The sequence below is a fragment of the Saimiri boliviensis genome, chromosome 21 (assembly GCF_048565385.1).
Source record: "Saimiri boliviensis isolate mSaiBol1 chromosome 21, mSaiBol1.pri, whole genome shotgun sequence".
Taxonomy (NCBI): domain Eukaryota; kingdom Metazoa; phylum Chordata; class Mammalia; order Primates; family Cebidae; genus Saimiri; species Saimiri boliviensis.
The window spans coordinates 31948436-31961588 of record NC_133469.1 but is presented as its reverse complement, the minus strand read 5'-3'; the positions used below and the strand labels follow the sequence as shown (position 1 = coordinate 31961588).

General features: G+C 43.6%; 1 protein-coding gene and 1 pseudogene across 4 annotated transcripts in view; one reads left to right on the top strand and one right to left on the bottom strand.

Annotated features, from left to right (window-relative positions):
• The window catches only part of NF2 (NF2, moesin-ezrin-radixin like (MERLIN) tumor suppressor), a 101185-nt gene that overhangs the window by 50314 nt on the left and 37718 nt on the right, over positions 1–13153 (bottom strand). For all 4 annotated transcript variants that reach the window (XM_074390892.1, XM_039462454.2, XM_074390891.1 and 1 more), the window contains exons 2-4: positions 7472–7597; positions 3948–4070; positions 1500–1583 (exon numbers count right to left, since the gene is read on the bottom strand). In XM_074390892.1, the coding sequence (XP_074246993.1) occupies positions 1500–1583; positions 3948–4070; positions 7472–7597 (333 nt within the window). The remainder of the gene's footprint in view (positions 1–1499; positions 1584–3947; positions 4071–7471; positions 7598–13153) is intronic.
• LOC141582654 (histone-lysine N-methyltransferase SMYD3 pseudogene) lies at positions 8024–8736 on the top strand (annotated as a pseudogene).

Here is a 13153-nt window from a genome sequence, read left to right as displayed (position 1 = left end):
GTTTTCTCAATTACTTACTTTTCAGGGAAATAGAATATTGGACACATAAAATGCAATCCCAAAGCCATGAATTCTGCCCTTCTGCCCTTAGCTTTACCCAAGATTTTGTGAATGACCTTGGGCAAATCACTGAGAGCAGATACTTGCTTTAGTGCCTGCAACTCTGAGACCGTCAACAATTCCCACTGTTCCTCCCACCCCAGGCCTAGTGAATACTCAGCAAATGTTACATGAGCCATCAAATGATTAAATTGACTCTGGTGCCTCTATTGGCCTGACCAGCATGTGTAGCCCTTTTTAACCCTGCAAATGACACAGTTCCTTCCTAGCTTTGATCTGAAATTGCATTAACCTACCCCAAAAATTGAGCTAAGAGTATTTTATTAATTTTCCTAAACTTATAGGGAAATGGCTTCATGAACACCTATACTTAAAAAGAAAAATAAGTGAAAAGATTATGTTTTGAAATCACACAAGTAAGGCCAGGCATGTTGGCTCACACCTGTAATACCAGCACTTTCGGAGGCCAAGGTGGAAAGACCACTTAAGCTCAGGAGTTCGAGACCAGCCTGGGCAACATAGTGAGACCTTGTTTCTATAAAAATAGAAATAAAAAATAAATAGAACAAAATCACAAAAGTAATCAAAGTGTCCCAATTCTGGGGACAACATCTTGTGTTCTGGTGAAAAGCAGGGAGCAGGGGAACCGAAATAAGGTGATATATGACTGAAGTAGGAAATCTGAGGGACATGAAACATCCTGGCTGACCCTCTCATTGGTCTTATTAAAAAAAAAAAAAGAAAAGAAAAAGGTCTCTAGTGATTTAACGGAAGTAAACAATTTTGAGCTAACCAGACAGCTCAACTGGGCTCGGTAGGCCGCAGCACTGCAGTGGTCAGTCACATGTACAGCTACCATATCAGGCAGGGGCAGATGAAGCAGGGCATTCTCTGAGGGTATAGTGTAGTGTCACACGCAGGGTAGCTGGTTCTCAAATGAGTTTGGATGAGGACCTGAGCCTTTTTGACCAAAAGGCCATGTCTGACTAAAATTGGAGACTATAAATTTATTTTTCCTGGCTAACAAAAAGGTTGTACCACCTGGTTGAGTTTATGGTTTTAAAAAAAAAAAAGAAAAAGAAAAAAGGTTTGTCCAGTAAATGTCATAAACCACATATGCATAATGAGATTACATAGAAAATTCATCTGTCTGAATAAATTTTCTTAGAATGAATTCTAATTAATTAGAATGATACTTATAATTTGTGCACAGGACACACACACACACACACACACACACACACACACACACACACACACGATTATATAAACACTGGAACAGCAACAGTGGTTCTCCCAAGTCCACAAGTACCATAACATCTCACTTTCTGGGGCAAGTCTCTCTGAAGTACAGAAAACACAAAGAAAGAGAAGATAGGAGTGATCCCATGACCCAAATTAACCCCCAGGAAGAATACATTTCTCTTCTTTGAGCCTACCTTGGCCTGGACAGCGTAAGAAGCCAGGAGCACAGAAGCCTCGGGAGGGCAGTAGATCTTTTCATCTAATATCTGCTTCTTTACCTGAAAGGAGCAACAAGGGAGATGTGATCCTGTGTGTGTGGAAGTGAGGTGTGTAGGCTGATCACAACAGACAGCTGCAGGGTGTTCTAACGAGGGCTGCTAGAGCAGCCTGTTCATAATTTTCTGACAAAGAGTACAATTTTTTTTCACTGATGCGGACAGGTGGAGAGTTCAGTCACAGTAGTTACCGGTATGATGGCTACACATAAAAACCCCTTATCCCTTCTCTTCATGACGAATGCTGAAGAGTAAAAACAGTCTCTGTAGTTACAACAGAGGCTGACATCTGGGCTATGACAGAGTGCCATGAACCCAAGAAGTGTCAAGAGTAGCTCTGGGGGTGACTGCAGCCTCAGCCCCTTTGAATACCCATGGCCCCAGAGGAAATGGATTTACTTTTAAGTATTAACACAAGACAAAAGTCACCAAGGCTACTGAGTTATGACTGCAGAAAAAAATCATCACTTTCAATGTGCTGCTCTAAGGAAAAAGGAAGCAATAAAATTTGATCGATTCAACTTTTAAGTACACGTGAGGTCCAGGAAATATAATTCTTAAGCCATAATGTTGAATTAACATATTTCATTGCACTTAATTTTCTTAGAATGGTGCAAATTGGGATGTTCCAGACATAGAAGCAATAGAACTGCATGATGTGGGTGGCACTGAAATAAACACAACAGGAAAGCCAGCTCTCCTCTCACAGATGTCAACAGTCACTAAATTCATAAAAGAGGTAAATTTTGCCTTGCTCAGTCATAAAAATGCCTTCACATTTCAGTATAGGGGAATATCAAGCCAAAGTCACACAAGAGACAGGCAGTGCTTCCAAGAAAGCCATTTCTATAACATTAGGACGTTCTGGGACCTAGGAATCTTTATGTGCTTTCATTCAAACACAAAAATTCTTCTCAGGTTTAAAAAGTGATTTTACATTCTTTAAAGAGAAAACAAAACCTGAGATGTTGCTGAAGCAGTGCAACTTTCTAATCCCTTGGTTTCATTTCCAAAGAGAAGGGGGAAAGAGCAGCACTATAGAAAAACTGAAAAAGCATTCCCTAACTTTTGTTTTTTGAGACAGAGTTGTGCTCTTGTTGCCCACGCTAGAGTGCAATGGCGCAATCTTGGCTCACCACAACCTCCACCATCCGGGTTCAAGCAATTCTCCTGCCTCAGCCTCCCGAGTAGCTGGGATTATAGGCATGCGCCACCATGCCCGGATAATTTTTGTATTTTTAGTAGAGATGGGGTTTCTCCATGTTGGTCAGGCTGGTCTCAAACTCCCAACCTCAGGTGATCCGCCCACCTCAGCCTCCCAAAGTGCTGGGATTACAGGCGTGAGCCACCACACCCAGCCTAAGAGCATCCCTTTGACCTGAAAATGTCAGAAATAAATTTGTCACCTTTTACACACACACAAACACACACACACACACACACACACACACACCGTTTTAAAAACGAAATTATTTAGGGGGTTTTATTATATTTAACTTAACATTTGCTGAACACAATATACTGAAGCTGAAATTAACTACAGGAGGGCTATGTGACAGACTACACATCTATCTCTTGGAAATCTACTGCCATCTTTTACATTACTGAAACCTTTGAGCATGCAAATAACCCCAGTGCCAATCACTGTAACTGGCCATGAAACTGGGGAGCCACTCTGACCCTCGGTAAGAACATAAGTGAAACTGACAAGATTTTCATCCTCAGACCAATTCTCCTCCCTGTGCCTCTGGATAGTCAACCTGTAATTATGAATTTCCTAATTTCTTCAATTTGGTTGGACAATTACTTATGGAATGCCTACTGTGTACTTAATGATCCTTGCCTTTAAGGGGCTTACAATCTAATGGGGAAGTAAGGGAGAAACAGGACAATTAGAGACACAGTGTAGCATGAAGCATGATGTCTGAAGTACCACATACAGGGAGCAAAACAAGTATCACTGGAGCGCTGAAGTCCTCTCTTAATGAGAGCAGATTTTAAACTTTTGGAAGAACTACTGCTTTATAAGACTCTCTCTTCAGCCTTCCTTTGAAACTATCGAGTACTTTTAAGTTAGCTAGAAGAAAACAGGATCCATTTTCAAGGAGGTTTTAAGTTAGGTAGCTACTTGTATCTATTCTTCACCATCACACCTTTGCAATTTCATCTGACACCAATTTTCATCACTCAAGTATAGTTCTGTTCTGAAGACTTTTTTTTTTTCCATTACAGAACCAAAGGGGCTGACTTTCCAGAGGTAGAATATTTTTGCACTACAAAGGTGTTTGTGGTCAACTCCGAGGTTGACTCTGCAACCACTCCTTGGCACATTCTCTCAGAACTGTGGGGTAGCCTGGACGGATGTACCTGCAAGAAGAATAAATGCTGTGTGATCTCCTGAACCAGCTCCTCTTCGGCATTCTCAGGATAAAATTTGGCCAGGAAGTGAAAGGTGACTGGTTCTTCCTTTGAAACATCATGCTCCAGCACCTGCAGAATTGCAGAGCAAAAGACAAACACACTGTATTGGCACTTCTTTCTCCTGTCCTACCCTCGGAGAAGCTTTTTCAAGGCGTGCATTAAATTTTTTCCCACTAAATTTATCACCTTTCCCAAAAGTTGTGATGCTACAGTTTGAAGCATTCACAAAGTCATCTATAACAAGAGGTAATATTCACTTCCCATGATGTTTCTGAACCAAATTAATCAACAGCCTCAAAAAGTGAGTAGAGCTAGGATTAAGGCATAAATGTTCTCAGGGCCACAGAAATAGTTAAAAACCAGAAATTTATCACTCTATTTTAGGTACTGTCCTTTATGGTAGACAGAAGGTGTTTTAATTATCTGAAGTAGTGGAATATTCCTTTATTCTTTTTTTCTTGCTGCCTACTGTCAACATTTAGGTCCATGTTAGAATACAGCTTAGAGTGCTGGGCACAGTGGCTCACACATGTAATCTCAGCACTCTGGGAGGCCAAGGCGGGTGGATCACCTGAGGTTAGGACTTTGAAACCAGCCTAGACAACATGGTGAAACCCCATCTCTACTAAAAATACAGAAAAGTAGCTGGGTGTGATGGTGGATGCCTGTAATTCCAGCTACTTGGGAGGCTGAGGCAGGAGAATCTCTTGAACCCGGGAAGTGGAGGTTGCAGTGAGCCGAGACTGTGCCATTGCACTCCAGCCTGGGCAACAAGAGCAAAACTCTGTCTCAAGGTAAAAAAGAATATAACTCGGCCGGGCGCGGTGGCTCAAGCCTATAATCCCAGCACTTTGGGAGGCCGAGGCGGGTGGATCACGAGGTCAAGAGATCGAAACCATCCTGGTCAACATGGTGAAACCCCGTCTCTACTAAAAATACAAAAAATTTAGCTGGGCATGGTGGCGCGTGCCTGTAATCCCAGCTACTCAGGAGGCTGAGGCAGGAGAATTGCCTGAACCCAGGAGGTGGAGGTTGCAGTGAGCCGAGATCACGCCATTGCACTCCAGCCTGGGTAACAAGAGCGAAACTCCGTCTCAAAAAAAAAAAAAAGAATATAACTTAAAAATTGGCCGGGCGCGGTGGCTCAAGCCTGTAATCCCAGCACTTTGGGAGGCCGAGGCGGGTGGATCACGAGGTCAAGAGATCGAGACCATCCTGGTCAACATGGTGAAACCCCGTCTCTACTAAAGGTGCAAAAAATTAGCTGGGCATGGTGGCGCGTGCCTGTAATCCCAGCTACTCCGGAGGCTGAGGCAGGAGAATTGTCTGAACCTGGGAGGCGGAGGTTGCGGTGAGCTGAGATCGCACCATTGCACTCCAGCCTGGGTAACAAGAGCAAAACTCCGTCTCAAAAAAAAAAAAAAAAAAATTAAGAACTAGATCATTATGAAATCATCTAAACATTGGCCAGGAGTGGTGGCTCACACCTGTAATCCCAGCACTTTGGGAGGCTGAGGTGGGCAGATCACGAGGTCAGGAGCTCAAGACCAGCCTGACCAACATGGTGAAACCCCATCTCTACTAAAAATACAAAAATTAGCTTGGCATGGTGGTGCATGCCTGTAATCCCAGCTACTCAGGAGGCTGAGGCAGGAGAATCTCTTGAACCCGGGAGGTGGAGGCTGCAGTGAGCCAAGATTGCACCATTGCACTCCAGCCTGGGCAACAAGAGCGAAACTCCATGTCAAAAAAAAAGAAAAGAATACAGCTTAGAGATGATGAACTAGATTGTTATGAAATCATCCAAACACTAAGTAAGCAATAGAAGAAAAATGTGTCCATCATGGCAACCCTTTGTTTCAAGGAACCTCCAGAGATGCCCCACAAAATACTTTGAGTACAGTCTGTAAACCACTGCCTGTAATCTTGGAACAATTCCTTCCACCCCTGTAAAGCTTGAACCATCTGCTCTCCAGAGTGAATTTCAAGACATAAACATGCCATGTGACAGGCTACAGGGCTCCATGAACATGTGTCATAATGTATTTCCTTTGAGCAGCAATTCCATGGCTCCTGATGCCCCCAGTCTAATATCCATTTGGCCAAGACTCAGCTATGATTAAAATTCACTTTGCTAAGAATCGTGAAAAACAACCCCTCCTGAGGCTGCCCCAGAGCCCAGGAGGGAGGCCACTGTACAGGGGAGCACAGGGAACAGGAGACCCACTTGACGCTCAGCCCTAGCCCTCAGCCCACCCACGGGGAGTTTACTGCCTGGGGATCCCCCCTTGCCCATGCCTCCAGCTGCAAAACAATTCAATTGGCTTTTTTTTTTTTTTTTTTTTTTTGGTCCAAAATAAAATCTCAGCTAGCTCGGAAAATTTTAAAAAAAAAAAGAATTATGAAAAAGTTTTGCTGTCTTTGACACATAACTCTCCATGCTTCTGTCCAAATTCTAGATGGCAATGCCAAGGAAATTCAAGATCTGGTCTATGACACCCTCACTGACAACGGCACCCAGTGGCACTTAGATGCTCACAATCATTGGGAATTACCACTGAACTTACAACCAGCAGGGATTCCTATGTGAAGATTTAGATTACCATGTACATGCGTGAACACAATTTGAACACTTAAGCTTTGAGTCAAACTGGCTAAAAAAAAAAAGGTGGCGGGGAGGCTTTCATTGTTTATCATGCTCAGGTAGGCAACCACTGGGGCCACCGTTTGGGGTTAAGAATCAGACATTGACTTACTTTGAGGTTAAGGTGTCTTTTAGGAGTAATTGACAAAGCACACAGTCCTGCTTCCCACCTGCCTTTCATGGCTAGGTAGGGAGGTCAGTAAGCAAGTGTATGTTTGTGTGAACATATGAACCCAGGCAGAAGGAAGTTCCCTTAGGCAATTTCCATTTACAAGCCACATTAAAATTGCCAGGAGCCCAGTTTTCTTTACCATGCCTCAGAAGCTCCAGAGAATCCTGAGGACAAAATGGACATTCTTTCACCCTGGGGACCAGGTACTCTCTATTCTTTAGATGATATTAATGATTAATTAACGTTAGACCTGTGTTTCTCAAAAAGACTTTTAAAAATTCCCTAAAGAACACAAGCCCCAATACTTTCTCAAAGACATAAATTGGTTATTTTTAAGTATAACAAGATAACAGTAATTTTTAGCCATAAAGTGAAAGGCATAAAGCCAGAAGCAATCAGGCTCGTAACAGTGGGTAAAGAAGCCAGGGCCAGCAACAGTCTAATCCTGGTAACTTCTGCTTGCCCAGGAGAGCCTGTGAGGAGTAGGAAACCGGTAGCATCTCCAGGTCCTGCTTTCTGCATGACTTAATTCAGGAATGTGCCCCCTTCTCTACTATACAGCTACAGCGCCCCAGTGATGAGCTAGGCGCCTGCTCAGGGAAAAACTGGAAAGCACGCATCAGCCCCACCGGTTTCATCGAGTTCCAGCCCAACCTTCTTGTCCATTTTGAGCCAGGCCACTGTGTCCTTGATTGTGTACTGCAGTCCAAAGAACCAGGTTTCTCGAAGCCCCAGAGTCCGGCACACCAAATCAAATAGGTCCTTCCCTTTCCACTTCATCTGCAATAACAAACCAACGGGGAAGGAACTGTGAGCAAAAATCGTCATCCACTTACACAAAAACCTTTTCTCTGTACTCTCCACTCTCAGATTCTAAAACGTGGGGATGACTCTAAGACAGCTGATGAGGACTGAATTCCTAAACAATTTTAAAGCTTCCCTCACAAACCCTTGAGTGGGAAAATACCAATTAGAGCTTAATGGCTTAATCACTGCAAAGCATACACAGTATCTCCCTTGGACAGTTCCTTACGGATCTTAACATCCCCAAAGCTGCTAATTTAGGAAAGCTGGTAAATAAGCATCCTCATTTAGGAGAGTCTAGCCTCTTAAGTTAACACAGGGAGATGGCTAGCTTCAAGCTAGCCTCGCTGGATTCCAGACTTGTCCTGTGGAAGAAACTTAGCCTTGTAATTCGCAGTGACTACTGGTATCTGGCAGGATGCTGATATGCTGACTGGTGATGAGCAAGTGTGGAAGGAAGTTCAGAAATCCCTGAAAACAATTGAAGAACTGAAGGCACACTGGAAGTGGGAGCAGGTTCTGGCCATGTGCCAGGCGATCATAAGCAGCAATTCGGAACGGCTTCCCGATATCAACATCTACCAGCTGAAGGTGCTTGACTGCGCCATGGACGCCTGCATCCACCTGGGCCTGCTGGAGAAGGCCTTGTTCTACGGTACTCGCACCATGGAGCCGTACAGGATTTTTTTCCCAGGCAGCCATCCCGTCAGAGGCGTTCAAGTAATGAAAGTTGGCAAACTGCAGTTACATTAAGGCATGTTTCCCCAAGCGATGAAGAACCTGAGACTGGCTTTTGATATTATAGAGTGACTCATGGCAGAGAACACAGCCTGATTGAAGATTTGATTCTGCTTTTAGAAGAATGTGACGCCAACATCAGAGCATCCTAAGGGACCCGTCAGAGGGAAAGGTGGCTTGTGTCTTTGTTGAATGCCTTATTGAGGTCGCACACTTTGTATTTTGTTTGCTGTGTGAACCTCTCCTATTGAAAATTCTCTTCTGTGTTTGTGTAGGTAAATAAAGGCAGACATGATTTGCAGATCACAAGAATCATTAGTTGTAGAGAAGCATGATTATAATAAATTCAAAAAATTTCGTTGGGAAAAAAAAAAAAAGCTTGATTCATTTCCTTGAAATTTTGTTGTTGATTTTTTTAAAAAAATCATGACTTTGCCCTTTGATAAAAGGCTAGTGTTCCTTTACATTAAGACTGCTTTTACCACAATTTTTTTTTCTTTGAGACAGAGTCTCACTCTGTCATTCAGGCTGGAGTGAAGTGGCACAGTCTTGGTTCACTGCAATCTCTGCTTCCTGGATTCAAGCGATTCTCCTGCCTCAGCCCCCCGAGTAGCTAGGACTACAGGCATGGGCCACCACGCTCGGTTAATTTTTGTATTTTTTAGTAGAAGCAGGGTTTCACCATATTCAACAAGCTGGTCTCGAACTCCTGACCTTGTGATCTGCCTGCCTCAGCCTCCCAAGGTGCTGGGATTACAAGCATGAGCCACTGTTCCCAGCCCACAATTTTTTTTAAAATATAAAGAAGCTGTAATCAAAGTCATAAATCATGGAGAAAAAGAACCATGAGAGACCACAGTCCAATCACAGGTCTCTCCTATCAAGAATGCCTAACTGAGGCCAAAGGGGAAGCTACTCAGTCACCCAGAGCAATTTCAAACTCCTGGTATCTAAACCCAGGTGATGAATAGATACTGTAGTGTGTTTATCTTGTAGCCTCACTTTCAAAAGAACCTGAAAGCAATGGCTTCTAAACTCTTTTCTCAGCGATTCCATCTGCTATCTGGAAAAGCAAATTCTATGTCTCAATGAGGGAAGAGAATGGCCGGTAGCTTAGTAAATGTTGCCACCTAGTGGCGTTCAAGTCAAACCACCCAGGATGTTCCCATCCTGCTTGCCCACTCCTTGCTGCTTGCCCCCTCCTTGCCCCAATCCCCTAAGTATCAGGTGGACATTCAAATACACACTCGAGTACATTAGGATCATATGAGACGCATCACAGAAATGGTGGTCGTGAATGAGTAATCTTCGATTCAAATACAAGGTCATCAGACATGGGAAAAATGAGACCACACAACTGTAGAAGCATCCGTCCTTTCCTGCCCTCATCAGACATCTCCACTCAAAGTCTTGGCACACTGAAAATGTACGATGAAAAGGAATGAAAAAAAAAAAAAAAAAAAAGAAACAAAGAAAGAAAAAGAAGGAATGAAAGCCAGGCACAGTAGTTCATGCCTGTAATCCCAGCACTTCAGGAGGCCAAGGAAGGCATATATATAACCTGAGGTCAGGAGTTCGAGAGCAGCCTGACCAATGTGGAGAAACCCCATCTACTAAAAATACAAAATTAGCCAGGCATGGTGGTGCATGCCTGTAATCCCTGCTACTCGGGAGGCTGAGGCAGGAGAATTGCTTGAACCCAAGAGGCAGAGGTTGCAGTGAGCTGAGATCGTGCCATTGCACTCCAGCCTGGGCAACAAGAGTAAAACTCTGTCTCAAAAAATTAAAAAATAAAAGTAATGAAAAAAATGCTTAAGGGTCCAGGCATGGTGGCTCATGCCTGTAAATCCAAGTATTTTGAGAGGCCGAGGCCGGCGGATCACGAAGTCAGGAGATCAAGACCATCCTAGGTAATACATGGTGAAAACTCCATCTCTACTAAAAATATAAAAACTAGCGGGGCATGGTGGCACATGCCTGTAGTCCCAGCTACTCGGGAAGCTGAGGCAGGGGAATCACTCGAACCCAGGAGGCGGAGATTGCAGTGAGCTGAGATCATACCACTGCACTCCAGCCTGGCAACCAAGCAAGACTCCATCGCAAAAAAAAAAGAAAAAAAATTTTTTTAGGGTTTAGAGATTTGCTATAAAAAGCAAGAAGGGAAAAATAAGTTAGACCTCTGATATCTGATTGGTTTTTGCTAAAACCTGATTCCACAGGGGAGTTTTCAAGTAGGCTTTTTATTTTTAACATATATGAATGAACAGTGGGTTCTCTACAAGGTACTCAACAGGAAAGCCCATCCCTTCTCTGTGTTTGCAGTCAAAGTCAAGCCAAGCAGCAACCTAAATGAAGAATATCAGGACCGCAGCAGACTAGTAACCGAAATGCATGCTGGCTTTTACATTTTAACAGGGCTGTTTCTCCCATCAGTCCAGCCTCTGCCCTGTCTCCTCTCTAACTATAGTGGGGCCACCGGAAAACTATAAAGATTGAGGTCTTTAGAGATTGTTTTTAAGAAGAATAAAAGAAAACAATGCGTTTTATTTTTAAAAGATGATCTCCTTCCTCCTTTTTTTTTTTTTTTTTTTTTGAGATGGAGTTTCGCCCTTGTTACCCAGGCTGGAGTGCAGTGGCGCGATCTCGGCTCACCGCAACCTCCGCCTCCTGGGTTCAGGCAATTCTCCTGCCTCAGCCTCCTGAGTAGCTGGGATTACAGGCACGCGCCACCACGCCCAGCTAGTTTTTTGCACCTTTAGTAGAGACGGGGTTTCACCATGTTGACCAGGATGGTCTCGATCTGTCGACCTCGTGATCCACCCGCCTCGGCCTCCCAAAGTGCTGGGATTACAGGCTTGAGCCACCGCGCCCGGCTCCCTTCCTCCTTTTTAAAGCTGAGTAATGGGCACATCCATTTCCAATCTCCCAGTCTGACAATAGGACAAAGCGTTTTTCAATTCACCACAAGTTTTAATTCCTACAGGCAGACTTCACTGAAGAAATGTTATTTTGGAAAACTAGAAGTTTCATTATGCTGATTATCCTCTTGTCTCTATTTTAAGCTGCTCCAGTATATAAATTATAAATGACTACCTTGCTACAAGATAATGTAACACTAAAGAACAGGCATTAACTTGGAAAAGTTACAAGGGCTGAGAAGATCAAGGTTTAACGATTCCCAATCTGCCATAACTCATGGTCACGGCCGGGCCAGGCTTTGGCAAGAAGGGGCTGTCTGCAAGTGGGATATGCAGTGCATAGAAACAAAAGCTGCCAAGGGAATGATGAGTGAATTTCCTGACTTGGGAGTTTAAATTCTCCAGCATAAAACTGTATTAATGCAGTTTTCCTGTATTCCCTTCTGCTGTTTTTAAAATGCAAAACTGTCTTTGTTGAAGGCAGAAAGACAATGTATTTGTCCCCTTCGCAGCTGCAATAACAGTGAGGAGAAATGCATAAGCTCTGACACCAATTCGGAATGTTCTACTTAGATTTTTAACTTTGACATGAAGAATCATAGACTGTCAAGAGCTGGAAATGAGCATGAGTAATTACCTAATGTAGATTCATCCTCTTTTTGTGCAAATAAGGAAACTAAGTCACAGGATTCTTTGGCAGCTGCCAAAGCACACACTGGCCTTTTTCATGGTGATCTAACATAGGCACACCGCAGACCACAGGGTGCCTCTTTTCCTGTTCTGTGGGGTCCCTTTGTTCTTGCTGTCCAGCACTCCCTAGACACCTTTTCCAGTAAGTAACCAGTGTTTGAAACAAAATCGATTCTCAGAAGAGTCAGATATTGCTCATTTACAGCTCAATGTGAATTAAAGTCTCTGTTAGCTCCCACTTATTCTTTCAACAAGTATTAGAGGGCACATCTTACACGCCAACCAACATTAGACACTGATGTTAAAAAATGGTGGAGGCAGTGTTTTGCAGGAGAAACAGGCAAAACCTAGGTCAGAGAACACTTTAAAGAGCTGGTGAGAGTTAGATGTAGGAGAGAAGGAAATAAGTCTTTTTTAAAAGTTATGCTTTTTACAGGAAACTGCAAGTTATCTGGAAAAGCTGAAACAGACAGGAGGTGGCATAGTGGGAATGGGGTTCCATGTGGGACCAGGTGGCTCAACTTCAGACAAAAGCCAGAGAGTCTTTGAAGACCCTTGAGCAGAGGAGTCATAGGCTCCAATCTGCGTTCTGGATGTGCTGTGACAACAGGGTGCAGTAGGAGTTGAAGGAAAGGAGCCCTGGATCAAGCAGGCCAGAAAGTAGGCCAGCCCCTGACATAAGGCAGGCAGTGGAAGTGAGAGAAGGCAGCCTGAGAAGAAGAAAAGAGGCAGAGTCACAGAACAGAAGCCGAGGAGACAGAATCAAGAGGGACACCTGTGTGTCTGGCTTGAGTAGCAGGTGGTTCCACTAAAGGAGAGATGGAATAGAGGAGAAGCAGCGAATCTGGCAGGGACAGATGAGCAATTAAGTCTTAGACGAGATGAGTGAAGGTGCCTGAGGAAACCAAGTAAATACATGCAAACATATTTGATTTAAGGCCCTAATTACACTTACAAAACAAAATGTTGTCTTTAAGCAATTAAGAAGTTTTTCTGTTTGAATAAACCTAACCTCAACACGTTGTTACCTACATCAGGTTCCAGTGTTCAACATGCCCTTCCCCAAATACATGAGGTTTGCTCACTCTTCCTAATTTGGGTTTCTGCTTCCTTAAAAACAAGTGCCATGGTCACAGTTGCTCTGGGTGGTTCTCAGGACGCCCTGCAGAAGAGGTCTCGGGGAGTG